The following is a 26,056-nucleotide window of genomic DNA, read 5'->3' on the forward strand; positions in this document are numbered from 1 at the left end:
GTTTATTCATAAAGAAGCTATTGTCTGGGGGGATTTTGTAGGTTGAAGGTCAAACTGAGGAAGTTATTTTTGACCATTTGCATTCAACTGCGTTCCAATACACTCCTCTTGGTAGAACTATTCTCGGGCCTGCTGAAAATATTAAGACAATCACCAAAGAGCATCTCCAGAACTATATTCAGACACACTACACTGCTCCTAGAATGGTATGCAAAGAGCTACTGTACCTTCTTGTGTATCCTCATTTAATATGATACGACAAAGTCCTTAAAACTGATGAATATCTTGTTATTTCGTTGATTTCCTAGAACATCTTGTAAGGTACTTGGTGCAAGACTAGTTGTTTGTAGGTTCTTATAAATATGTGTTTTGTGGTAACTTTTCAGGTCATTGCTGCTTCTGGAGCTGTTAAGCATGAGGAAGTTGTTGAGCAAGTAAAGAAGTTGTTTACCAAGTTATCAGCTGATCCAACCACTGCTTCTCAGTTAGTTGTGAACGGACCAGCTACTTTTACTGGTTCTGAGGTGGGGGTGCCATGACAATAAATTTTTAAACCTTTTTTATTCATTAATTTTCACTTTCAATGTGGTATCCCTTCTAAGGTATTATTTTCATATTTTGAAAAAATCAGGTTAGAATGATCAATGATGATATTCCTCTAGCGCAATTTGCGGTTGCTTTTGAGGGAGCATCTTGGACAGATCCAGATTCCATTTCACTAATGGTTATGCAGGCAATGCTTGGTTCATGGAGCAAAAATGCTGGGGGTGGAAAGCACATGGGGTGAGCTTTTTCATTAGGCGGAATCACATTTTAAAATTAACTTCGCTTTGGCAGTCTCAAGATGAGGCTCTTCTGTTGCAATAATGTCTTGATTAGTTTTGAAAATCCTTTTAACAGCTCTGAGCTGGCGCAAAGAGTTGGCATTAATGAAATTGCAGAAAGCATGATGGCTTTCAATACAAACTACAAAGATACTGGTCTTTTCGGTGTCTATGCTGTTGCCAAGGTGAGGTTGCTGCCCATTTCTGTAATATTTTATTATGATCTGAACAAAATTGATTAAAAAAATAATCAATTTGTATTAGTTATAATTGACATTTTTGGTTTATAAAATTGCCTTATTCTTTGATATCATTATAGATACTTTTAATTCATTGTCTATCAGCCTTTACACCTTATCTGGTTGTTGTCTCCCCATCCCCCCACTTACATTAGTTTACCTAAATTGTTTTGCATGTGTGAGTGATTGCCTGTATGCTGTTCTATTTGTGTAATGTTTTTATATTTCTTTTCATTTTATTCTACCTTTTACTTTATGAATAAAATATTAAGTTTTATGTTCTATTTTCAGCCTGATTGTTTGGATGATTTGGCATATGCTATTATGTATGAGGCAACCAAGCTAGCTCATCGTGTTTCAGAAGCTGATGTCATTCGTGCTCGTAACCAGGTAGCTACAAATGCGGCTATCTTTTCTTCGGTTTTGATAGATACCAATTTTGACATTTTTGACATTTTCTATTGTTTTAAGAACTTCTAGCAGTGTGCTGATAGTATAAAACCAGCTGCCAATAGTTGATTTTGCACGTCTACATTAATAACTAAAGCTGAATTTAATGCACTAGTGAGTGCAGATTTTGTTTAAAGAGCTCGATTTTTGTTTTAGATTTTGGTTGAAATAGTTCATTAGTATTTGTTATTTTTGGTCTTTATTATTCATGTTATGGTGCAATACTAGAGAAACTATACCCTTCAGTGGAAATCGATGTCACAAAGTTTTTCTTGTTCTTAGTTAAATATCACTATGATGCCTGTGCTAGCTAATATCTTTTCATTTTCTCATGTCACTTTTCATCCTCTCACTCTTCAATGCATTGTTGAATGTTAACACTCTCGGATCTCTGTATGGGATTAAGGCCTATGCTCTATAAATAGTGAATATTATCTTTCTCCTGTTAATAACCTGTCAATCTATCTAGCCATGTACTTAACTACTATAGCTCCTTCTTGTTGCAGTTGAAGTCATCCTTGATGCTTCACATAGATGGAACTAGTCCTGTAGCTGAAGATATTGGGCGCCAGGTACGAATTTTTCTTCCATAGTAGAATGATTTTAAATTCTAGTGGTACAAATTTTATATTTTGAATCTGCACATAAGCTGTTTTTAAGCACATAAAGTTGTAAATGATTCAAGGAGAATTCTTAATAACTAGAAGCAAGATTCTTTTGATCATACAGAATTGTATGACCTTAAAAGAGTAGAGTTGTTTCATACTGACCACGTTGCACAACATACACGCCAGATAGTAGCAGTGCTTGAGCAGTTGTGGCAAGGCATAACATATACGATCATTTATTACTCATATTTTAATTTTGTATTTGTGTTAATCTCCCCATCCTTGCAGCTGCTTACATATGGTCGGAGAATCCCATTTGCTGAACTATTTTCTAGGATTGATGCTGTTGATCCAAGCACTGTTAAACGTGTTGCAAACCGATTTATCTATGACAGGGTATGAGTTACAACCCAACCTAGCACTTACTATTCACACTTTTGTTGCTTTAACTGGAATGGAGTCAAAAACAAAAGAATGTTGGTGGGATGAGATGTTGAAAGGGCAGGATATCACATATTAAAGCCGTCTATGTTTGGTGTTTGCAGGATGTCGCAATTGCTGCCATGGGCCCCATCCAGGGTTTGCCTGACTACAACTGGTTCAGACGCAGAACCTACTGGAACCGTTATTAGATTGTTTTCCGTTTCCTTTTTTGTCCATGGATCTTCTCCTTGTTGGGCAATCACCAAACATTTTGGCACTTTTACAGGACCAAAAGTTTCCGGAAACACACCCAAGGGTGGCATTTCTATTCATTTTGTAGGTTCTTGGTTCTGTAACTTTGTTGTTATTCTGTAATAAGCATGCTGTCTTCAGTGTATGTGCTGAGAATCAGGAGAAATTCTTTTGCAAAACAAGGTAACTGATGCCGTAATGTTGATATGTTGAGTTGCATTTATATAGTTGGATCTTAGCTCTAAATGGCATTTATGTTGGAGCTGAAATTATTCGGTGTGACTGCTGGCGGTTGAGCTGCCTGTTTGCGACCTATGCATCACTTTCATTCAGAATAATTGGTCAACAACCACTGATTTAAATATGTCACTACGAGTCACATGGTGCATATAAACCCTCGGATGATATCAACAAAAATATATTAATCCCACACGTGTGTTTTTTAGTAGTAGGCAAAGAAGCTAATCAAACTATGAATTGAATTATTCTTGTTCTTATTATTACTATTTAGCACCAAATGCATTTCCTTGTCAATTGGAGAAAGATTGATTCATAGAAGATGGCTTTCGAGGTGTACGTATTGTGTCCTTTAACAAGTAGCTGTCACCTGTCATCCGATAGCCCAAAGTAAGAGGAATGAAAAACAGGCAGATTGGCTTGCATAAGCAGTCGTCGTCTTCTTTTCCCTTTGTACTGGTACTCACATCTAGGGGAAAAGCCAAAGCCATAAAACTCAAATAAATCCTACCCTACCCTGACCAAAATTGTAAACCTTAAGGTTTCAACCAATAATTTAAAATCCAAAATTGAAGAAATTATGAGAGAAAAATAAAAGTTGGAGGGAAACCCTGTTGTCAGACAGTCGACAGGCCACGTGTGGCTGTGGGTTGAGATCGTGAGGTGAATGTAGTTGAGGTTAGTTAAAGCCACGACATTGATCCCTTTCCTCTCTTTCTCTTCTTCGTAACTATCGGAAACAAAAACAAACCCAACATAAATAAATAAATACATATGTATATATCCACATTCAACTCTTCCCTTCTTTCCCTCTTCCCTTTCAAACCCACATTTGTTTTCTTCTTTTGTTTTCCTCAGATTTCTCTCCCCTTTCCTAAGTCTCATCGCCCTCCCCACGATTCTCTTTCTTCTTCTATATATATTATCCATAAAGCTATAACCATCTCTGGGTTTGCGTTGCAACGCAATAGACATGGCTTCTTCAATCTCGGTTCCATGCCCCAAGATCTCTTCTTTTTTAGGAACAAATCAACTAAGCCAAACTCAAAGGATCTCTTTGCCTCTTCCTCAAAGTTCCAAGTCTAGCTCCAAGTCTTCCCTGTCATTTGGATCTTCAATCCTGGTACCTGCATTTTCAAGATGTCAGGTTAGTTTCATGCTTTTTTTTTTCCTTTTAAAGTTTAATTTCTTAAAGTTGAACCTTTTGGTTTTGTTTGAAACAGGGTGGGATTTGGGTTGACGGGTTTTTGATAATATGGTAATGGTTGTGGTTAGAGATCTGGTTTTTGGGATTTAGTTTGAATAATGCTCGAATGGTTTGTTTATAGTTTTTAAATGTGATTAAGTAGTCTTTTAATTTAAAAACTGAAGGATCATTTTTTTTTCTCTTTTCCTCTGTTTATGCCAAATTTGTTTTCTAAACTTATGAACCATCCATGGTTGAGAAATATATAATAACGAGGCAAAAAAGAAATTAAATTGAAAAAATTAAGAAAGAAAAAAACTATAAATCAATGGCAAAATGCTTTCTTTCCCTGTAAAAGTTATTGTATTTGACTTATTAATAGACTTTTATATATACTTATTTCTGCCCGAAATCTCAGCTTGTCTTGTTGAATTGTCAGTATGTCCAGTGTTTTAAAATAAAAGTTAATATGTTTTTGCTTTCTTGAAGTATTGCTTACATGAGAATGGCAACTCATATTCTAATCTCTATCTCTCTCTCCTGCGTGGTTAGAGTGGCCATATTGAAGGCTTCTATCCAACACTGGTGTTTTGACAAAATCTTGCTATATCACACGTAGAAGTTCATTTTTGCAATTGAATTGTCCCAATACAAAAAGCGTGTATGCGTAAGCAGCGTTTGCTTTGTCGTGATGCAACTAACACGTGGGCGATATGCAGTGATTTTGCTAAAATGTTTAAATTTGCTGGTTGTTTCCTGATCTGGCTTTCATTTGCAGTGGTCTAATGGGAAGCAAACTACTGCATTCAAGGGGCATGCGCAACTTAATGAGGTGAGTTTTTTGCAGTGAAGTTGAAATTTCAATATTTAGATGAGATCTTCCGTAATGTTTACTAAACCAACTTTGTAAACTTAAGGTTGCTGCAGAGAAATCCTCAAATTCTATACCAGTAGTTGATGCGAAGCCTAAAGTTGAGTTGCCCAAGGAAAATGATAAATCTTCAGAGAACACTATTCCAGATGTTGCAGCAATCTCAGCATTCATGACGCAAGTTTCAGACCTTGTTAAGTAAGTTGAAGCATCTCCTTATTTTGCGACTACTTGCAATAAATGTGTTCTTTACAAGAAGCACCAGTTTCATAATCAATGTTGATGTTATCTTTGATGAGCAGACTTGTTGATTCAAGAGATATTACAGAGTTGCAACTGAAGCAGTCAGATTGCGAGCTTGTAATAAGAAAGAAGGAAGCTTTGCAGCCGCCAGAACCAGCGCCTCCCATCGTCATGCCACAATACATGCCTCATGCAATGTTTCAAACTCCACCTCCTGCAGCCCCAATAGCAGCTCCTGCTCCTGTAAGCCCAGCCACTCCAGCACCAGCACCTTCCTCACCTCCCCCTGCTAAAACAGGCAGTTCATCTCATCCTGCCTTCAAATGCCCCATGGCTGGAACCTTTTACAGGAGTCCTGCACCAGGTGAACCACCATTTGTCAAGGTAAGTGCTTGTAGGCTTCTGTTAATGGCGTACCAGCTGAGAGCTTCCTTGCCTTAAGAGCAGGAAAAGCTGATGCATAATTTAGTCTAGAATTTTTGTTCAACAAAAATATTCATGTGAACAAGGATTCTAACAGTTTTCAGCTGGGTCTTTCAGGTCGGAGATAAAGTACAGAAAGGTCAAGTTGTCTGCATCATCGAGGCTATGAAACTGATGAATGAAATTGAAGTATGTTTATACGCTTATTTCTAACTTAATATACAGGCTCCCCTTGAAGATTCAGAAATTTTAGTGTGCTGTTAATATGAGAAAAATAAAGTAGAATCACGAGTAGTATGTACCAATTTTTTAAAGTTAAATATTGCCAATAATTTATCTTGTTAGTGTTACCATAGATGGTTCATAATTCATTGGAACTCTTGATGTCTCTAAATTCTTTGTACTCTTTATTCATTCTTAATTTTTTGGTTTCTCAGGCTGACCAATCCGGAACCATAAGCGAGATATTGGTAGAGGATGGAAAATCAGTTAGTGTAGACTTGGTAACCCCTCTCTCTCTCTCTCTCTCATTCTAAATATATTTATATATTTTAGTATTAGTCTGAATCTCCTGTATTTCTGACTGCAGCCTCTATTTGTGATTGTGCCCTGAATAACTTGGGAAAGCACCTGTTTCAAGCTCTGTGGCAGACGATGTTTTTGGTTTAATCTTTATTGGGTTTTACACATAAATCTTATCCAAATTACTGTTGTAATTTTTGAACTAATACTGCTTCTCTTGTGCTTCTGAGAATTATACTGTTATGTTTGATACTTAGAACTAGGCAAGGCACAAGACTTCTCTTACGAGATTCAACTCTTTGTGCTTAGCTTTGAACGTTTAGCCAATATAACTTATTCCACTTCTGTCTTTCTCAACAATTTCTTTTCTTTTTTTGTCCAATTGTTGCTTCCCTGTTAAATTAAAAATAAAGACCCAGTAAAGATGTTATAGTTTTGTTTTATATATTTAAAAATAATTTTTTTGAACTATTTAAAATTTATTTTTTAAAATTTAATTAAGTTTTTGTATTTTTATTTTGAATTGAATAAGTTTGTATAATTAATAAAATAATTCGTAAAAATATTATTTGTTATGTCATATGATCTTAACATAATTTATTATATTGACATATGATATGATATATTAATATTATGTTTTAATTATGAAATTTGATTTAAAATAGAAATGTATAAATTGAATAAAATATAATAAATATTTATTTAAATTCTTTTGATAATTTGGAGACTTGTTCCAATAACCGTGTGAAAGAGCTGGAAGTTTCGTTTTGACTTTTAGTTGGGATTGAAAGAATTGAAGAAGTTTGGGCTCGTTACTTCCCAATGCTCCTTTAAGCATAAGTATCATTTACACAAGCAACCCTGGATCATGTATTAAACTGGTTACATTATTTTTGCTCATTTACTTTGGAATATACCTTGCAATCCTGTTATACATAAGAGACCCAATCATAAATCCGTTAGTATTATTTACAAGATCAGATCCAATCTGAATAGTGAAGGGCAATATATTTCCATTACTTTTTCTGTATTATCTCATAAGAGTTTCCTATTGAACAAAAGTTACAAATCTGTCTAAAATACCAAGTGGTTATTAGAAAAGAATGCACATCCTGACTCTAGAGCCAAATCAATATTACAAATTGGAAACAGCTACAACAAAAATTAAAAAGCATCCCCCTGCCTGCCTGCCTGCTTTCCTCTCTTTCCTATTCTCCCTATCCTTTTTGCTCTTAACCTATCCTAATCCTAATTTCTATTCTTTTCCTTCAACCTAATGTACATGTTAGCCTACCTGTCATCGTATTTACATCTACCATCGCTGCCTACTGCCTCTACCGCTGTAACTTTTCCTTCCACCATTACTCGGTCTCCGTACACCACCTTTCCAGTCTTCATCATCATAATCATCATCTTCATCCCCACCAGTCATGCGCATTGCTTTCCCTCCTCTCCTGGGATTTGGGCGCTTCCTTTTGATGTTTGCTGTGAAAATTGAGTAATCAATACTATCTTCCCTCAATGCGTTTTTAAATTCCTGTACAACATGAGAGCAAGTAAGAACTAATGTCCAAGATACTACAATGGAATTGAACTTCAATACTCTCGTCTTCTGTCAAGTAGGACTCCTAAAATGTTAAAATTACCTGATATCTCTGCACCAAATCTTGATAAGTGCAACGCAGGCTCGTGTGTGTTTCACTGATGTCAAAGGGAATGTTCTGCCTCGTGAGAACATCCCCAGGTTTTATAGGTTCATTTGGAGAAAATGCCTAGTTATACAAAATAAGATTCACATGTGAAATCAGTTTCATAGTTTCACTTAGGCAGAAAAAAAAATTGCCTCAAAACGCAAAGTCATGGATAAGCGTAATCTTAACCTGGCATCTTTGATCATTCAGGCTATAAACAATTTTTAGGTGTCTTTTCAGCTTCATGAGAAGCTGTAGTGCAGTAGCAGCAAGACAGTCGGCCTGGAATAGCACCAAAAGGATGTCAAAATAATAAAAACATTATCATTAACCAGTGAACATGCTACAGATTAAACCAAAATGGCAGGCAACCCTGTACGTTGGAAGCAATCGAAGAAAATGCCCTTTTTTTCCTCAAACAAAGCATACAGACCTCCATGCAAAATGAGTTTATGCAAAATTCAAAAGCATTCATTGCAGGGGATAAAAAAGTAAGGTTTGCAGGGTTCAAAAGTACCTGGATTTTTTGCATATCCTCTTCGGAGAGAGTATGAGTTTCAGAATGGTTCATTTTATGCATTGTTGTCTCCACTGCAGGAGTATAATGTGAAATAGACTCATGAGTGAGCTTTTGTTGGATTGCGCCATTCAAATCAATGGATGTCATGTGATAGAAAGCAGGCTGAACAACAGGCTCCTCCTGAATTGTTCCATTCAAATCAACTGTAGCCATATAATTGAAAACAGCGTTTGACTATGATCCAGTTGAACGGTCCCGTTTTCATTATTTGTCTGCTGAGCATCTGCCTTTAGCACATTTGAACTCAAGGCTTTCATATTTGCCTCAAGTGCCCCAGCTCTAACTTGTATCACTCGATTTATAGCATAGATCAAATAGAGGGGCTCATCAGGAGATGAGAACGGTAACAAAGCAAGAGTTTCTGTACAATACCTGTAAAATGTAACAGACATATCAGTATAATTACTCAGCGAGGTAGAAAATTTAGAATTGGCATTGATTAACTCACATCAAGAAAGGTACAACTGAATCATTCCAGCTAGGATTATCAAATTTGCGCACAATTGAGGACATAAATTTGTTTCTAGCAACCCGATTTCCACGAATGAGCTTGTAAATTCTGGAAACTCCCAGCCTTGCTTGTGTTAAAGACCCAGCATCAGATTTCCCTTTCAAATTTCCGGAAAACTTGGATTGGGATTTTTCATTTAGATTTTCACGGGCATTGCCACTAATGGAACGCATGAAGATAAATGACATCTGGAGGCCATCTCCTAAACGGCTTTCAAAAAAAGCAGGATATCTGAAAAATGAAGCTTTTATTAGATGTGCTAAGCAAATGGAAAGGACATAGAAAATTTTAATAGCACAAGGGAAGTACTTCTCATTCATATTCATTAGCAAATGATGAGCCAACTTTTGGTTGACTTCCAGAGGATCTGTTTCAAGAGCTATGAGGTATGGGACACAAGTAATAGGATGAACAAGACCTTGCCGAAGCACAACTTCCACTATCTGCTTCAACAACATATCAAGAAAATGATCAGTCCAAACAGGCAATAATAACAAAGAAACAAGTAGCATGTCGGTTAGACTTAATAAGGCCCACCATCTACTAGAGAATCATATGTGCAGCTTCCCACACTAATCTGATAACAAAATTGGAATCATGTAAGACTTTCAAGGTACCAATTTTCCTTTTTCCTTTTTCTTTTTTCAAAGTCAACTTTCTATCAAAATGATAGGTTTAAGACTCAAGCTACAAAATGATCACAAATATTTTTACAAAATTCTTGCTCAGAACTAACTGCCCTCCATCAATTACTTTAACTTTTACATTATTCACTCTCCTGATATGAGGTTTAGATTGAGTCCCCAGTAATAAAACTGCTTCCTCACAGAACAGACAAGGTAAACAATTTCTCACCTTTAGGGCAGATTGGCGAACTTCTTCATTAAAGTCCAAGCATCTCCCCAGAATATTATCCCAGTACAACTGGACTATACCCCCACAAATGTTAGTATCGCCAGCACCTGCAGCTACAGGGACACTATGGCCACCTTCTACAGAATAATGAACTGCATCATTACTGGCTTTATCTGTTCCCATTTGACTTTCCGCATCAAGAAGATACTCCAACAAATTTTGCAACACTTGCATCTGGTTGACAGAATTGTTTAGTGTCTGTCTTGCAAATAGAGAAATTCAGTGATATGGGACAATTTTACCTTAAGACGAACATTAGAACTTGGTGCTAATGCTGCCTCTAATATCTTCCCAATGTCTTTTTCCAACATATATTCAGGCCTAGCAATTAAAGTAAAGCCTAATGCCTAAAAAGAGAAGCCATAGAAACATAAGAATATGTTATAATATTAAAATATGCTAACTGGAAAACTGAAGCAAACTCCAGTATAACTGAGTAGAGAAGAATAAGACTTACCTGCAGAGATCTAACCTTTATACTAAAATCATCCATTAGAAGATATTTTTTAAACAAACTAAGACTGCTGGCAACATCAATATTTTTGTTAGTGGGACCACTAAACAAAGAGTTTCCATAGCGGATTAGCAATCCAAGACAGAAGAGCGAACGCCCCACTTGCTGCAAAAAAAAAAGGTGTTGACTTAAGCTTTATTATTTGCTTGCATGTCTGTTTACTTCAAGCCAACTAAGATTAAGATTCAAGGAAATGATAACCTAAGTTTCTAATAATCCTAGAAATAAAGATTTCTTGCCAACACAATTTTTGATCAATAAATTCACAGGTGGTGGATTAAAAAAAGAAAGGAACATAATAAGAAGTTTGAGATTTTCAACATCACCCGTTTCATTTTGCATTACTGCACAACAGTAACTGACCTCTAAATTTAATCAACCTAAAAATACAAAGTAATCTTCTGGAATTTAAAATTAGGAATTATCACTTTTATTGCTTGTGTTGCACCTAAAGAAAACCAAAATATGTGCATCTGACTAGGCAAAAGATTGCAGGTGGAAATAACAACAATTGAACATGCATGCAAACGCAATTACAGAATGTGTTTAGTACAGATTTCTGGTAATGAACCTGCTTGTTATCAGTTGCTTGGGAATCCAATAGTTTGAAAAATAACTGAATGAGGTACTCAACAACAGTACCACCATTCCCAGCCTTTTTACTCACAGAACAAAGACACCTGCAATGAAAAATAAAAATAAAAAAAAAATTAGGGAATCGAAGGCATAAATAGAATACCTTGTAAGTAACAGCGTGCAGTGGAGGGGATTGTTAAATGCAAAAACAGGCAAGAATATTCTAGAGTCACATTAATAAAGACATACATTTAACTATTATTCTCCTCAAAATGAGTAAGTCAACCCTAAGCAGCCTCTATCAACTACTACTAAATAAGTGGTCAAGCATGATCTTCAAAAATATGTGATTCACAAAATAACTGCATCCTGACCAGAAACAGTAATTGGAGAGAGGCAGCAATCAAAAATATAATAGGCTCTAGTTAATTAGCTAAATAGTTTGAGAAAAGCAACATGCATGATGACCGCCTACAGGTGGAAATTAGTTGACATGTCAATATGACATGATGACAATACATGCATCTATGAATCCATGTATACACATAGAGAGCTCATGATACAAAGCAACATGAAATGCATAACCAAGCATTAATCTGTTCAAATGCCACAACTTAATCAAAATTCATAAGATTCTCTAGAAATTCATATAAAAGGTACAAAAATGATTAGACACAAAATTACAGAAAAAAATATAATTGAAGTTACATGACAATGAGGTAAATGATATAGGAAAAACAATTATAGTAATTGACATAACAGTGTACACTAGAATCACACTCCTAGGAGACAAACTCAACAAAAAATAAGTTCATGCCTTTGGCATAAATAGGGATTTAAAAAACTTAAAACTTCAACAAACAACTAGAATTACAGCAAAACTAAAGTCAGTGAAAAAGAAATTGAAGATACTTGATGCAAGCATGAACAACAGTCAAAAAAGAATGCCGGACGATCATGTGCTTCAAGTCCTGCTTTAGTTCTTCGATAACATTAGGAGGCAACTTCCGCATCAAAGGCACAACAGCATCAATTATAAAGATTATACTCTCCAGTAACTGTGCAACAACTCTGTTATCAACCTGAACACAAGTGAAAACAAATCAGGCATTGCAACCTAAAAACAACTACATTACAGTGGTGAACAAAATGGCCAGAAACAAACTTTTGAAAGTAATTGAAGAAAATGGAGGAAATTTGAAGAAACTAACTTTTGCAAGCGCTTAAAGACAGCTATTGTTTCAAAGACTTCTTTGCACCCTCCCACAACAACAGATTGGGCCAATAATAAAAATCATTAGATTAACAAACCCAGAGAGGATTAGTGGGAAGGAGCAATAAATCAGTGCAGTCCAGTTACAAGAATTTTAAAGTCCACGCAATTAATGATACAATAGTCTGTTATTTCAAAAATAAATTTGGCTGCATGGGAATTAATGCTATCAAAAGCATATATCAGAAAGGTTGGCTATTCATATGAATATACACAGACAACAAACACACAGATTGTAGTGACTTCAAAGAAACAATACACACAAAGGTAATAGATCCAAAAGATATCTGATTATATCAATATCGTACAAAATAAAAATTAGTATAAGTTAAACTGTAAATTACCTGACTCTTAAGATACGGCTGTAGTGTGATCACAAATTGGGAAGGATCAGAAGTTGGCATGCAAAGTGATGGGTCAACTACACAAAAAGCATGCAAGGCCAGCACATAGGGAAGTGTAGGAACCTCTGCTTCCACATTACTCATTTCCTCCACTTGCAATATTTTTTCCAGTAAGCACTTGCACATCAACTCACATCGCCTACGTACCGCTGCAAGTGAGACAGGGTTGATTCCAGCAGCTTTGGCTGATTGAGGGAAAAAATCAAGAACCAAGTTACGCTTAATCACAGTTACAAGAAACTGGTGATTAGGCAACTGCCTTATCATTTCAACGATCTGCTCAGTCTTCTTAGCCACCTCCAATGGAACAGAACTACCATCTCCAGGATACTGAGTCTGCACTCCAGAAGGTTCCTCAAACCAGAACTCATAAAATGTCTTACAGACAAGATCCTGAGGAAGAAGAAAATTAAATACTATGAAAAATGCCAGGAGAGCAACAACTTCTACACACACACACGTGCGCACGCGCACACAAACACACATACAAAAAGGTCAATGCAGCTGCTTTAAGTTAGAACAACGAGCTACAAACATTATTTTTTAAATATAAAAAGTAGCAAGAAAAATAAACTTGAACAACATTGTTCCAGATGCACTGACACCAGCATCACGAAATACATGATTTCCATTGATTCCATACCTGAATGCTTGATTCATCATCACTAACACGAGAAATAATCTCGATGCAAGCACTTGTAAATCCTGAGAAGTTGGGATTCGCATTGCACATATCTCGAATAATTTTGATTGCTCGTTTCCGCACACTGACTCCAGTGTCTTTAATCCTCTCTGCCACCTTCTCAAAGTACTAATAACCACCATTTTTTTTTTAAGTGAGAAGTGAAGCGCATCAAAGACAATGGAAAAGCATGTGTTGTCAATAAAGTATGCCCTGCTTTCATAAGATGGAAAAGTGCAGTTTAAGTAAACATACCTTTAAACCAACATCAGGATGTGAAGCAATATGTCTGCCAACAAGTTCCAATGCTGCTTCTCTGACAGATATTGCAGAGTCACAAAACCTTCCCTCAACAGCCACTTGAACACGTTTGTCACCTAATACCTCTGGATCAGCTTCTACAATAATACTAACCTGCCATCATCATAGAAATTGGAGGGAGAAAACTTGTTTTGTCAACATAAATGAGAAATGAATATCCTAGTTCCAAATAACAGTAATTAAAAGTTTCAAGAATTCTTTCACTTACTGCTCGTAAAGCCTTAGCCCTAATTACAGGAGAGTTCTCTCTTAAGCTAACCTGAACAAAAACAGGTAATAAGAACAAAGCCTGCCTTACCAACTAAATCAAGGACTTGTAAAATATTTTACTAACCAGAAGCAAGTAAAGAATCTTGTCAAACCCTCTAGAGAAAGAATTATTTTGTCCCAGTGCTAAAGCAATCTTCTTGACTGAATCCCTTATCAACAGTGAAGAAACAGTCCCTGAGTCACGCACTATTGCCTTTGATCTCAGTCTAGCAAGGTAGTACTTGAAATTTTGTTGAGATTTGGGGCCATCCTTATACCACAAGCAAAGATAACACCTGCATCCAGAAACATAAATTTTAACAAAAAAGACAATTAGGAACAGCTAATTCAATTTTCCACTTTCACATGCACAAAATTTGGAAAGAGCTTTGTTAGGTCCACACCATCGAACAAAGAGATGGATATCATCAGTAGAAGCGGCATCTTGAAGATAATTCAAAAGCATCTGCTGAACAATTTCAACTTTTGTAATTGGATCAGAAGATTCAGACCTTTCTGAGCAACCATGGTTGTTATTCTCATTATCCTGGTACTGTGGCTCACAGTATGATTGCAATACAAGAAGTTGCTTCTTACAGACGCAAAACTGGCAGTACCAACTACGATTAGGAACTTCTTGTTCTCTTACCCCCATACAATCAGCATGGAAAAATCTTTGACAACCTTGGCACTTATACAACACTTTTTCTACCTTTCCATCCAAACAAATTGAACATACACCATTTGGGTAACTCTGGTGATCGTTATCCCCACTAAGCAATTCTTCTGATATCCAGAACTTGTCCTTCCTACAGAGGAGAGAATCATGCTTCAATCTTGCTGCTATTGTGCCAACAAGATCAATTGCCATTGCACGTGCAGAGATGTCCTTGGATTTAAGACCGGCATTTTGGAGCAGTAAAACACAAAGAACCTGCAAATGACAGTTCCTGAGTTTTGAAACACTATCGTCTTTACGTAATAATAGTAATGAAAGAAATATACTCAGTCTTTTGTCACCTCCAAAGCAGGAGCTGCAGCAGGATATTCTGGTAGATTTAATGTTGTCAGTAAATCAGTGACTAGATTCTCAATCATCACTTTCAACTCAGAGGCATCTTGAGTCTTGACAGAAGCAAGGCGCTGAAGGACACGGGTCCAGAAATGACAGCATGTATCCTGGACAGATTCATGACATTTGGTTAAATAACTATCATCAACTGAGACTTCCAAGATCGGACTCCCACTTGATGTTTGCTTTAAAGCTTCAGGAAGGTTTGCACTGCCATGGACCAACTGAATCAGCAGAGCCGTAACCATCTGGATCTGCCTCTGTTCTTCATCAGGTAGGTGATATGCTCTTAATGCTCGCTTTGAAAATGGTAACTTCCATAGCAGCTGAACCATTTCATCTATTATATATGTTCTATGTTGGGCGTATGAGTAGAATATCTGTATAAACACTAACAAAGATTCAGATAGAAGTACGATATCTAATTAGCACAAGTTATTTGTGTGCATGCATTTATTCATATGTATCCTTTTAACTGCAAATAATTGGATTCATACCCCAGTTATCAAACCAATTGCTTTGAGTTGCAAGAGCTGTATGTTATCCACCAAAAAAGTAGTAAAACTTGTCTTCAGCAATTGTAGAACACAACTATCAGATAATTTCTCAATCAACAACAAGTCCTTGAGCAAACCAAGAATAGTGCAGAGTTTTTGTAGTATAGCATTCACAGCACCAGAGACCCTATCAAGGAAAAAGTTAAACAATAAGAAGACACCTAACTTCTGCTATGCTGAATAACTTGGCATAATATTCAACGTATCAAATGAATCAAAGTCAGGGAACAGCATTTTGATAAGCACACTTGTTCAATGCTGATTTCTTGGCTTTAACACTCTTAATACTGCGTCGTTTCTTGCTACCAGAACCTAGTTCAGCATCAAGCTCTTCGTCTTCATCATCTGAAAAATTGGATGTAAATAATCAGTTCAGTATCATAAAACTAACATAATATACCTGCAACCATTTGACTGAAAGTGAAAAACCTAGGGCATGGATTAGACAAAGATACAGTTAAGTCCTAAAAACATGAAGGCAGGAATGAATTTCTGACATGCTGTCACATTTATAGACTCAAATGAAGGGAATTTTGTCATTGGAATGTAGCAACATTAAAAAAAGATCCAGCATTTTTGATAAATCAGATAACTAACCTTCAACTGCTCCATTTTCACTTGGTTTATGCAAGGCACGATATGATGGATCATAAGCTGACATAACATCCATTATCTGATGCCTGGAGAACTCTAAAATCCTTTCAATGATCTGTCGAGAACACACAGAAACCATAACCCATGTTACAATGACAAAAAAAAAAACAGACAAGCAACATAAGAGCTAAAAGAAATCCACACCAGAACAGATCATATAACCGCTAAATTTAACAAGGATAAAAGAAAATGAGCCGAGCAAAAAGCACAAGTAGTCCATAACCTTTAAAAAAAGTTCCATTTTGATCCCTAACTTCTCAATTTTGTTATTTAAATCCCAAACCTTACAAATCATTACAATTTAGTTCTTCCAATAAATAATTCTGTTAAAATGGATATAAAGTACTCACATGACAACCTGCACATTTCCATTTATTTTAACTGATTTATTTAACAGTAAAACATTATTGGAACAATTTAAAGAGGTTTGGGTTTTTGAACAGAACAACTGACAGGTTAAGGACAAAAATAGAACTCCACTAAAGCTTATGGACTTACTCGCATTTTACTCAAATAAGGCACATACCTCTTCATGATATAATTGCTTTGGCATGTCATTATGTGCCATTACTGCCAAAGAAGCATGAATGGACTCCAGGGCACAAAAAACTGATGAGAATACATCTGAGTCTTGCTGATACATTTGAACAAAAAAAAATGAATAAGGCTGATGGTACACAAAAAGCTCATGAAACAAATTATAAAATCCGCAAAATCAGAAAACATGAGAAACAGAAAAACATCAGAAATAAACAAATTAACAGTCCCAACAGGAACATCACAAACAGAAATGTCTGATGTGTATTCTGCTATATAGTAACAGTAAACACATTCTTTCACATTTTTGTTTCCTTTGCGTTCTTACGATTAAATCAATAAGAATCCTATAGCAAAGTAGAAAGAAGACAAACATGAAGACAAATCAATAATAAAATAAGGGAAAACAGGTTATGCTGTATGACTTAGATTGGTTAACAAGCATCAAGTCCCAATGGAAAACCTGGAAACAAGATGGTGCTAAAGCATTTATATCAAAAGGCACAATATGATGGCTTAAGTTTGAACCTAAGGTCTATCCTAACCCAACCTAGCTATTTCCTAACATGAAGGCCAACAAAAGAACAACAAAAATGATAGTTTCTAAACAACGCATCATTAAAACTGAATAATCATAACTTACATGCTCACATTCATCAACCGACAAACCTTCTGCTCGATGTATCTGATGATCTAGAACCCTTAATAATTTCACAAGGATATCTACAGGAACCAAATGTAGAAGTCTCTTTGTGCGTATAGACATAATTTCATTTACAAGCATTCTAACATCATTGACAGGCAATGACAACCACTCTGTCTCATCCCGATCATCACTGGGAATTTGAGCTCTGCCACAAAAGTCCTCTAACATCTCACTGAAGTGCCCAATGATGGCATCTAAAGAAAAAAAAAATCTATGTTAAAATATTAAAGAGAAGAGGGAAGGAAGGGTGAAAAAAACCCAAGGCAACCTTGAAGCTCCGTAGGATCTGGTTGTACCGTTGACCCTACATCATTAGCAGCTTTTTTCTTGCCTTTTGGCTTCCTGGAAGAGGATTTCGGTGCATCCTGCAATTACATCAATAAAATTAAGTATGTTTAAATAGCCTAAGCATTAATAGCTAAATTGAAATCCACGCATACATTAGCTACGACAACGGTCTGCTGATTGTAAGTGCTGCTAATGTCTCTCTGGAATTGACTAATATGAGGAAAACTTGACTCGGATGGCTTCCTTTCAAACACTGCACCACCAGAGACTTGCTCCTTGACAAGACCTGAGAGACTTGAAGAAATGCAATGAACAATAAGCGCAGATATATTAAATTTATGTAAATGATATCACATCATCCAAGATAGAGAACAAGAATACAAGGCACAAGATCGCAGACATACAAATAACAGAGGGTGAGAAAACAAGGACTTTAATTACATCAAGCACTCCTAAAACTTGCTTTAAAACATGCTCCAGCATCTACAGCAGCAGAGTGATGAACAGCGAGATAAAAGTAAACCAAGAAAAAGAAAGGAAAAGAACGGACTTAGAACTTAGACATTTATACAGTTTTGAGGATCCAAAACTTTGTGTAAATGGCAAATCAGCAAGCATAGAAGAGGTGTGAAATTAAGAGCATTCCTGCATGCACAAACTCCAGACATATGTATGCACAATTAACTCTTAATACCTACACATTCCATCCAAAATTTCTCCGCGTTACTTCCTCTTCAATATTCTCTTAAGTAAAAAATTTTCATACAATAGATCATAGCTAATAAACAATTTCTTCTCTTGTACCGCTCAAAACCCCATAACCAAAAGAATCTATACCACTTTTGATATCTATGCCAACTATTTTCATCCAGAATGCAGATCATCAGGGCTAAAGGACTATGCTATTGTGGTTGAGATTATTCACAAAGTAGAAAATCTGGGGTAGAATTGAACAACATCAAATTCTGAAGTATCACACATCAGTGATTCCTCATGCAATAAACGTAAGTTGGATTCATTACAGCAACTCCCATGCAGGTACCTGAGTTCAAATTTTTTACAGAGGCTTTGATCGGGTAATGAAAATAGCTCATAGTCATCTCTCTAGAAATCACATTCTAATATTGTGAAGAACCCATCTACATATATCAGAAAGAAATATCACACCTTGGCACAATTTTTGTAGAAGTAGCACAGCTTCACATATCAGAGTCATCAGAAAAAACAATTATGAGGAAAAAGAGCAACTGAGAGTACTTTGTTTACCAGGAGTGACATACTCAAATGCTGCAGGGTTGTATTGGAGAACTTGTGCATGAAGTTCCAAGGGCTCCACATAGTCATATCTAACTGAACTTGCCTCATCTCTAAGATTCCTGCAAACAAAACCAAATATAAACAAAAACTGTACTCCATTGCAACATAATAAAACAAAGCAGGCTTTTAAAGGACAATTTTGATCAAAGAGCTAAAACTATGAAAGAAGTAGACAAGGAGTTTTGTTAGTAAGTGTTTTAACTACACTCATTAATGCTTATAAACTGTACAAAGCAATTAGGAAAGTAAGAATCTTTTCATATTCTTACCAAGAAAGTACCAGCCAAATCATGCTTAGCCAAAAATATAACCTAATTCCTTTATAAAAAAAAACCCTAATTCGAATTGCTTATACATAAGACTACCAAATCCCTAATGAATCACTTTTATTCAAATTTCTTGCTTGTTACTTTTTTTTTCTATTTGCTTTTTGCTTTCAAAAAATCAAAATTACAATTATTTAACATCAAAATGCAAAATTTTACTTCTAAATGAAACAAATATGATAAAATTAGATTTGCATTCTAACACTAAAATTTCACTACCTTTAGAAAACACTAAAATTTAAACTAAAAATTTCAAGTTTCCCGGGAATTTAAAAAATTCAGCTAAAAACAAAACGCTTACAGATATGAAACATCAGTTTCTCGAAGCAGATCGGCAATTCGACTAGACTGTGCAATAAGTTCCGGTCGATTCAAAGACCTGGAAGCTCCACCAGTCGGGTCGTCGAATAGTCGGAGCTCCGGATCCGAAGCGCCACAGAAAACGGGCAACGAAGGAAGAGGCAAGCACTGCGCGACCTCGGAGTGGATGGTGTTGGAAAGGCCGATGCCACGGTGGGCCAAACCCATCAGTCCCGGACCCGGTTGGTCCGAAACCCCGGACGTGCTGCTTGGATTGCTCATCGATTGTTTAATCGGCGAGTGAGGGATTTGCTGCAGAGAGAGAGCATCAAGAGTGTAGAAGGGCGTGGTAGTTTCGTAATAATGTAGAAATCTGAGGGTAATTTGAAAGGAATTAGGGTTTCCTTGGAGAAGTTGAAGAGCTTTATGAGCCCTAAGAAAAGATTGGGAAGAAGAGAGAAGCAAATGGCGGGGAAAAAGTGTGAAAGTTTTGGGGGGATTTTTTTCGATGAATTTTACTTATAGCATGATTAAAAATGGAATGGAGCAAATGCTTAAGTTACTAAAATGCCCTTGGTGGACTCTATTTCTCTACTATCTTACTTGGTGGAGAGAAGCTCTATGTTCGATTTTCAATTTCTTAATCGTCGATTATGTTCTAATGAAGTTGATTTATACGGTGATTAAGGTTTTTAAAAATTGGGAATTCATTAATTTACAGAACTACCCTTAGGTTCTGCCTCGCTGTCATCGGAAAGTGTCAGCTCCCGCTACTCAGCTTATCAGATAAGTTTCTCATTTTCTTTTTTTTTTTATTTGGTGTGAAGAAAGGAATCTTTTTTTTTTCATGTTTTGAAAAAAAACAAATATAGGATAATAAGTAGAAAAATATAAGTATTTGAAGAAGAAATTTTAAAATTCAGTTGTTTCCAATTGTATCAGTAAAATATTTTTGTTTATTATATGATGTGAATATATATATGTGAAAGTTTTATGGATATATTTTGAAATCAGATTCCACTGATTTTCTTTATTAAATAAAATTAATAGTATTAAAGTAGCCGTTGCTTTTAAAAAATTCTAATATTAATGTGGAGTTTTGCTCTCATCAACTTGGTTATACGGAGTCACTATAGAATCTTGATATAATTTAATTACAATTTTCAAAATAAACCTCAACGTATAATAAGTACATCAAAATTGTTTCAAATATTTGAATTGAATAAATTTAACTTTTTCTTAATAAATTCTTATTGCAGTTTAAATTTTGTGATTGTAAATAAATTATTTCAAAATTTTGTGATAATTCACTCGAATTTAAGTCCATGAATAAAAATTTGAACAAATATGTTATTTGAATCTTGAGGTTACAACATAAACATTGTGTTGGAACATTGAACTTAAAAATAAAGAAATGGCTTCAAGATTATTATTTATGCCACTTTTTTTAAAATGTGTAAAAGAATTATCAACGTATAAATTTCAAAAATACAATACAATTAAGTGATTAATTGCATTTTACATTAACAAAATCAATTCACTAAATACTCAGTAAAATATGATAACATTATCAAACTCATATGCAACAAAACACTAATATAAGCAATTTAAGAAGACTTTGAAGAAAGTAGAGAGAATAATTACAAATTATTTGTCTTTTGTCTTTTTCCATACATCTTTGAGAAACTAAAGAATCCTATTTATAGGCAAAAATGGCTTTTATTGACAAATACATGTGTCTGTTTTCAATAAACACAATTACCTATTTTTCAACATATATAATTATTTATTTTTTAACGTAATTTTATAAACAACCTTAATTATTTGAACAAATATAACTCTTGAACAATTATAATTGTTCAAAGAACTTTCTTCCCTTCATTCTTCCATTATTATTATCAAAAATATCCAACACATTAAAACTTAATTACCTTTTTCACGATAGAATTAAAATAAGCTACTGATAAAGTTTAAATTTAAAACCAATTACATGAAATAAATGATCTTATATCAATCGAATCAACCTACCAGTGATCCTATTTAATTAATTACACTTACATAAAGAAGAAATTTTTGTATAAAATGACTATCGTAATTGAGAATATTGTGGATTGTTTCTAGAGAGTTTCTATGTTTCATAATTTTTTTTTTTTGTGTATTTATAGGGTAAACTCTATATAAACCCCTCATATGATATTTTCTCTCATAATATCTTAAGTTTTATTTTTTCTCACATAAAAGTTTGTGTTTTACTATTGTTCCCACAAGAGATAATAATGTTAAATATTCAATTAAATTTTTATTAAAAAAAAGACCTTTATATTTAAAAGTCTTATTTCTCTCTTTAAAAAATAATATATTTTAAACAATTAATTTTAAAATGTTTAAATCATAATAAATTTCATTTGTTGGGTATTTGGCTACATCCAAGCGAATGGGTTTCACTTTTGCTCTAGATAATTTCAACAATAATTTGAATAAACTTTGATTCATGTCAATATCAAAACAATTTAGTTATATAAAAAAAAAGAACATTCAAATTTAAGGAAATTGACTATTTATTTTGAAAAGAAACTATTAGAGTAAAAGCTCAAACTGTATAAGATTTAGAGAAGGGGTAAATTAGAAATAATTGAAACCTTTTGTAGATTGGACTTTAAGAATTGGAAATGAGTTTTAAACTAAGTTTCAAGTATTAACTTGTGCTCAAACTCCTCAAAGATTAAGATTTGACAAAACAAAACTTAAGTACTTGAAAACAGGAGTAGTCATTGAAATTGGAAGAGTATTGAGAGAGCTTTGAACATAATCATTATTGAGTTTTTGATAATTTCCAAGCTCTCATATTTATACTAAACAAAAGCACTTTCTTAGAAGTAATTAAGAAAACACGTTTAATCGTAGGAGAACGTACTTATCATGGAAGAGCATATTGAAAGAATGACTTATAAAATATTAAGAGAATAACCATGTAGTTGGGTGGTTGATGTAAATTTGGGGTAGTGGAGTAGTGGTATGTGATAGTACACCATGTGTACCTTTAATGAAGAAAGAATAAAAAATAGTTTGCAAATTTATGCATTTATTATTATTATTTTGTTGTTGTTATGCGTTACGTGCTTGGAAACATCTTTGGACATTTCTACACTTAGAACATCCCTTGAAACACCACATTAGAAAGTTTGAGCGTTTCCATGCTTGAAACATCTCTGGATATTTTTGTGTTTGAAATATCCCTAAAACACTTAGTGTAGTTTTGCTCTTTACATGAAAATTTTATTTTTGAAAGTAAAAATTTGATGCATAATTGAAATATTAAGGTTTAATGACAAACCTTTAGTTTTAAGATTGTTTTTCTTAATTAGACAAATAAGACATAAGCTTATTTGGGAATGTCCTGCACTTGGGAATGTCCTTTGGCGTTTCTCATTTGGAACGTCTTTAAGCGTTCTACACTTGGAAGAAAGAATCATCATTCACATAACAATTATCATTCAATTTTGAAGATAGTCTAACTCAGCATTGGTTCCCTTTTCTCATAGCTGTGACTACAAGTGATTTGTTGGAGGCCTACATAGCATAACTTGATTATATTTTTATACCACTGGTCTTTTATAGCTTCTCTTATTTGTAAATGCTCATCTCAACCTTACAAAAATATAAGTATAAAAAAAAATAGTTACAAAGAAATTCTTCCCATGTGCTTCCCTTTAGCATATTTATTTTTCTTTGTAGTATATATTTTAATAATTTTTTATAAAATCAAAAAGTGCTTGTTGTATACCATACGATTTGTAGTTTTAGAATAATCTAGAATTAGTTTTAAGATTGCTTAATATAATTTATCAACATTATACATTATCGATGTAATCATTCCAAAATTTTTTCCATCATTAATACTAGTATGCATCGTTGGTTAATCAAAAGATATTACATATAACAACATGCAAAACTTTAAAAAGACTGAGAATAATCACCTTTTTAGTAAATATTATTTATTGATTAATATTTCATGTTTTAAAATCAATAGGGAATTTTAAATTAAAGTTTGATATACATAGGTAAGATAATTATAGTTAAAAAGATTTGTTAAGAAAATTAAAAGTGTTAAATTCATACTAGAAAACAATTCCCCTTAGTTTATAAATTGGAGAAAATAGTTTTGCAGAAATTTATAATCAACTTTTGAGATTTTTCCTTACGGTTTTCTAAGTAAGTACCTTTTTCAACAAATTTTTTTATTTGTTGTAATGCAGCTCTTGTAAGGAAGAAAGGAAAGAGTTTATTATTATTATTATTGTCGTTAGCTTTTCCTAGAGAGGATTTTTTTTCTGTATATATTTAATGATTTGTTATATATATATATATATATTCTTATTTGTTTTGTTTGGGATAAAGATAGAAATAAACAAACAAGACAAAAAACTGACTTTTTCGAATGAAAAAGTTTCCATTGGAAAATCCAACGGATTTCCGATGAAAATTTATTTGACTTATATCGATGGATTTCTGATGAAATTTTCTAGTGGAATAATTTCGTTAGAAATCCATTGAAAATAGTTTTGGAAAAAAAAAATTAATTCTGTCAAATTTTTCAATGCAACTTCCAACTGAAATCCATTGGAAAGTTTTGAGACCCGAACTTTCCAACGGAATATTTTATTGGACAATTCTGTTGGTATTAATTTTTTTATTTTTTAATTCTAAATATATTAATAATTATTTTAAAATTTATTAATGCTTTACATTAAGAAAATTAAATATATACATAGCGAGTTTGGTGGCTTTAAAAATTTAAATACGTTTTCCTTTGGTTATTATTTTTTATATATTTTGAAAACTTATAATAGACCCACAAATATTATATAACTATTCCAAATTTAGTAATATTATTTATAAAATGTTTATAAAAATAACATAATAAACATTTGAATTTTATAAAAAAGAGATTATAAAATCTAATATATAATTAAACAAAAAATAATAATACTTTAGAGTCTAATACTTTAGTTAATATAAATTAAGAAAACTATTATATATATAGTAAACTTATCAATATATAATATATTTAAAATATATTAGTTTATTATATGTATATAAATTAGAATCATAGCAATATAATATATTAACATTTTATATATATACATATTAATATGTTATAATTATTAGACTTATATATATAATAATAATATTTTGTAATAGAATATATTATGTAAATATATTTCATTGTATAATTATATATGTATTAGTTAAATATAATATACATATATCTAATTTATATGTAAGCATTAATATAACTTATAATAAATTTTATTTATATGAGTACACTTAATAATTTTACAATAAAGTTATTACCTAAGTTTTTATAACATATATATTATTTACAATTAGTTATTAATTATACAGAGTTTGTAATTATATATAACATTATATCATTATGCTTTACATTGATCATATATTCTTATTGGGTAATTCTAATACTACTTTGAGTATGTCATCTTTATTCTTATTGGGTAATTCTAATACTACTTTGAGCATGTCATCCTTTGCGATTAATTTCATATTATAATTTTAATAATTGAAATCATGAGTATTTATAAATATATAACTATATATGTAAGTTACACAAAAATAATAATATTTGATGTACTAATATTAGATAATATAAATAATTAAGAAGAATGATAGTAAACTAATTAATTAATAATATACTTAAAATATATTAATTAGTTTGTTATATGTACATATACAAATCATAATCATAGCAATTTAAATTTAATTATATATATATTTACAAACCTATATTAATATGAAATTAAGGTGATATATATTTGAATGATGGAACTTAATGTTAATATTAATATATGATAGTAAACATCTTACGTATTAATATATTATAATTATTGAAGTTATATGTAATAATGTTTAGGGTTAAACTTATAATATACATATATTTAATTTATACATAAGCATTACTTAACTTACAATAAATTTCAAGTTAAATAATTACAGCTAATAAATAATTTTATTAATTATCACCTTAATTTTTATAACATATTAGTTATAATTAGTTATTATTTAAAGAAACTATATAATATATAACATTTTATGTTACATATAATTTGTGTTATTTCATATATACACAATAAAATAATATTGGGTTTGTTTACAGCTTAATAATATTAAATATATTATATTATACATTAATGTCTAATATATTATGATTATCTAAACATATTGTTTTTGTAATCTTTATAGTTTATATGGTAAAGTTTAATATGAATATAATAAAAGTTTATTATTAT

General features: G+C 33.1%; 3 protein-coding genes across 3 annotated transcripts; 2 read left to right on the forward strand and 1 right to left on the reverse strand.

Moving 5' to 3' along the window:
• On the forward strand, nt 1-3,019 carry MPPBETA (Insulinase (Peptidase family M16) protein). Its single transcript, XM_021441903.2, has 8 exons — nt 1-206; nt 387-524; nt 632-783; nt 901-1,009; nt 1,355-1,453; nt 2,020-2,085; nt 2,410-2,517; nt 2,667-3,019. The coding sequence occupies exons 1-8, from the start codon at nt 204-206 to the stop codon at nt 2,751-2,753; spliced, it is 762 nt and encodes a 253-aa protein (XP_021297578.2). The 5' UTR covers nt 1-203; the 3' UTR covers nt 2,754-3,019.
• Nucleotides 3,020-3,758: 739 nt separating this feature from the next.
• LOC110426697 (biotin carboxyl carrier protein of acetyl-CoA carboxylase 1, chloroplastic-like) lies at nt 3,759-6,638 on the forward strand. Its single transcript, XM_021441982.2, has 7 exons — nt 3,759-4,180; nt 4,998-5,051; nt 5,137-5,288; nt 5,393-5,717; nt 5,874-5,945; nt 6,194-6,259; nt 6,346-6,638. The coding sequence occupies exons 1-7, from the start codon at nt 4,007-4,009 to the stop codon at nt 6,367-6,369; spliced, it is 867 nt and encodes a 288-aa protein (XP_021297657.1). The 5' UTR covers nt 3,759-4,006; the 3' UTR covers nt 6,370-6,638.
• Nucleotides 6,639-7,267: 629 nt separating this feature from the next.
• Nucleotides 7,268-20,291, reverse strand: EMB2773 (PHD finger family protein). The gene is given in 28 exon segments (XM_021441876.2): nt 7,268-7,815; nt 7,925-8,050; nt 8,159-8,251; nt 8,487-8,717; nt 8,720-8,921; nt 8,998-9,291; nt 9,370-9,503; nt 9,916-10,149; nt 10,218-10,322; nt 10,433-10,594; nt 11,061-11,169; nt 11,978-12,147; nt 12,683-13,135; nt 13,386-13,553; nt 13,680-13,838; nt 13,954-14,004; nt 14,080-14,290; nt 14,399-14,928; nt 15,015-15,446; nt 15,564-15,750; nt 15,872-15,968; nt 16,221-16,332; nt 16,804-16,911; nt 17,458-17,714; nt 17,789-17,885; nt 17,961-18,094; nt 19,075-19,184; nt 19,753-20,291. Coding segments are annotated over 28 exon segments (5,472 nt in total). The 5' UTR covers nt 20,034-20,291; the 3' UTR covers nt 7,268-7,590.
• Nucleotides 20,292-26,056: the final 5,765 nt, after the last annotated feature.

Source organism: Theobroma umbraticum, unplaced genomic scaffold (genome assembly GCF_002168275.2).
Source record: "Theobroma umbraticum cultivar Fairchild unplaced genomic scaffold, ASM216827v3 scaffold_12.0, whole genome shotgun sequence".
NCBI classification, from domain to species: domain Eukaryota; kingdom Viridiplantae; phylum Streptophyta; class Magnoliopsida; order Malvales; family Malvaceae; genus Theobroma; species Theobroma umbraticum.

Coding starts and splice junctions, on each gene's coding strand:
- LOC110426697 (XM_021441982.2), top strand. CDS start 4,007: ATGGCTTCTTCAATCTCGGTTCCATGCCCCAAGATCTCTTCTTTTTTA. Junction 5,052..5,136: donor GGCATGCGCAACTTAATGAG/GTGAGTTTTTTG, acceptor TGTAAACTTAAG/GTTGCTGCAGAGAAATCCTC. Junction 5,289..5,392: donor CAAGTTTCAGACCTTGTTAA/GTAAGTTGAAGC, acceptor TTTGATGAGCAG/ACTTGTTGATTCAAGAGATA.
- MPPBETA (XM_021441903.2), top strand. Junction 1,010..1,354: donor GTGTCTATGCTGTTGCCAAG/GTGAGGTTGCTG, acceptor TTCTATTTTCAG/CCTGATTGTTTGGATGATTT. Junction 2,086..2,409: donor CTGAAGATATTGGGCGCCAG/GTACGAATTTTT, acceptor CCATCCTTGCAG/CTGCTTACATATGGTCGGAG.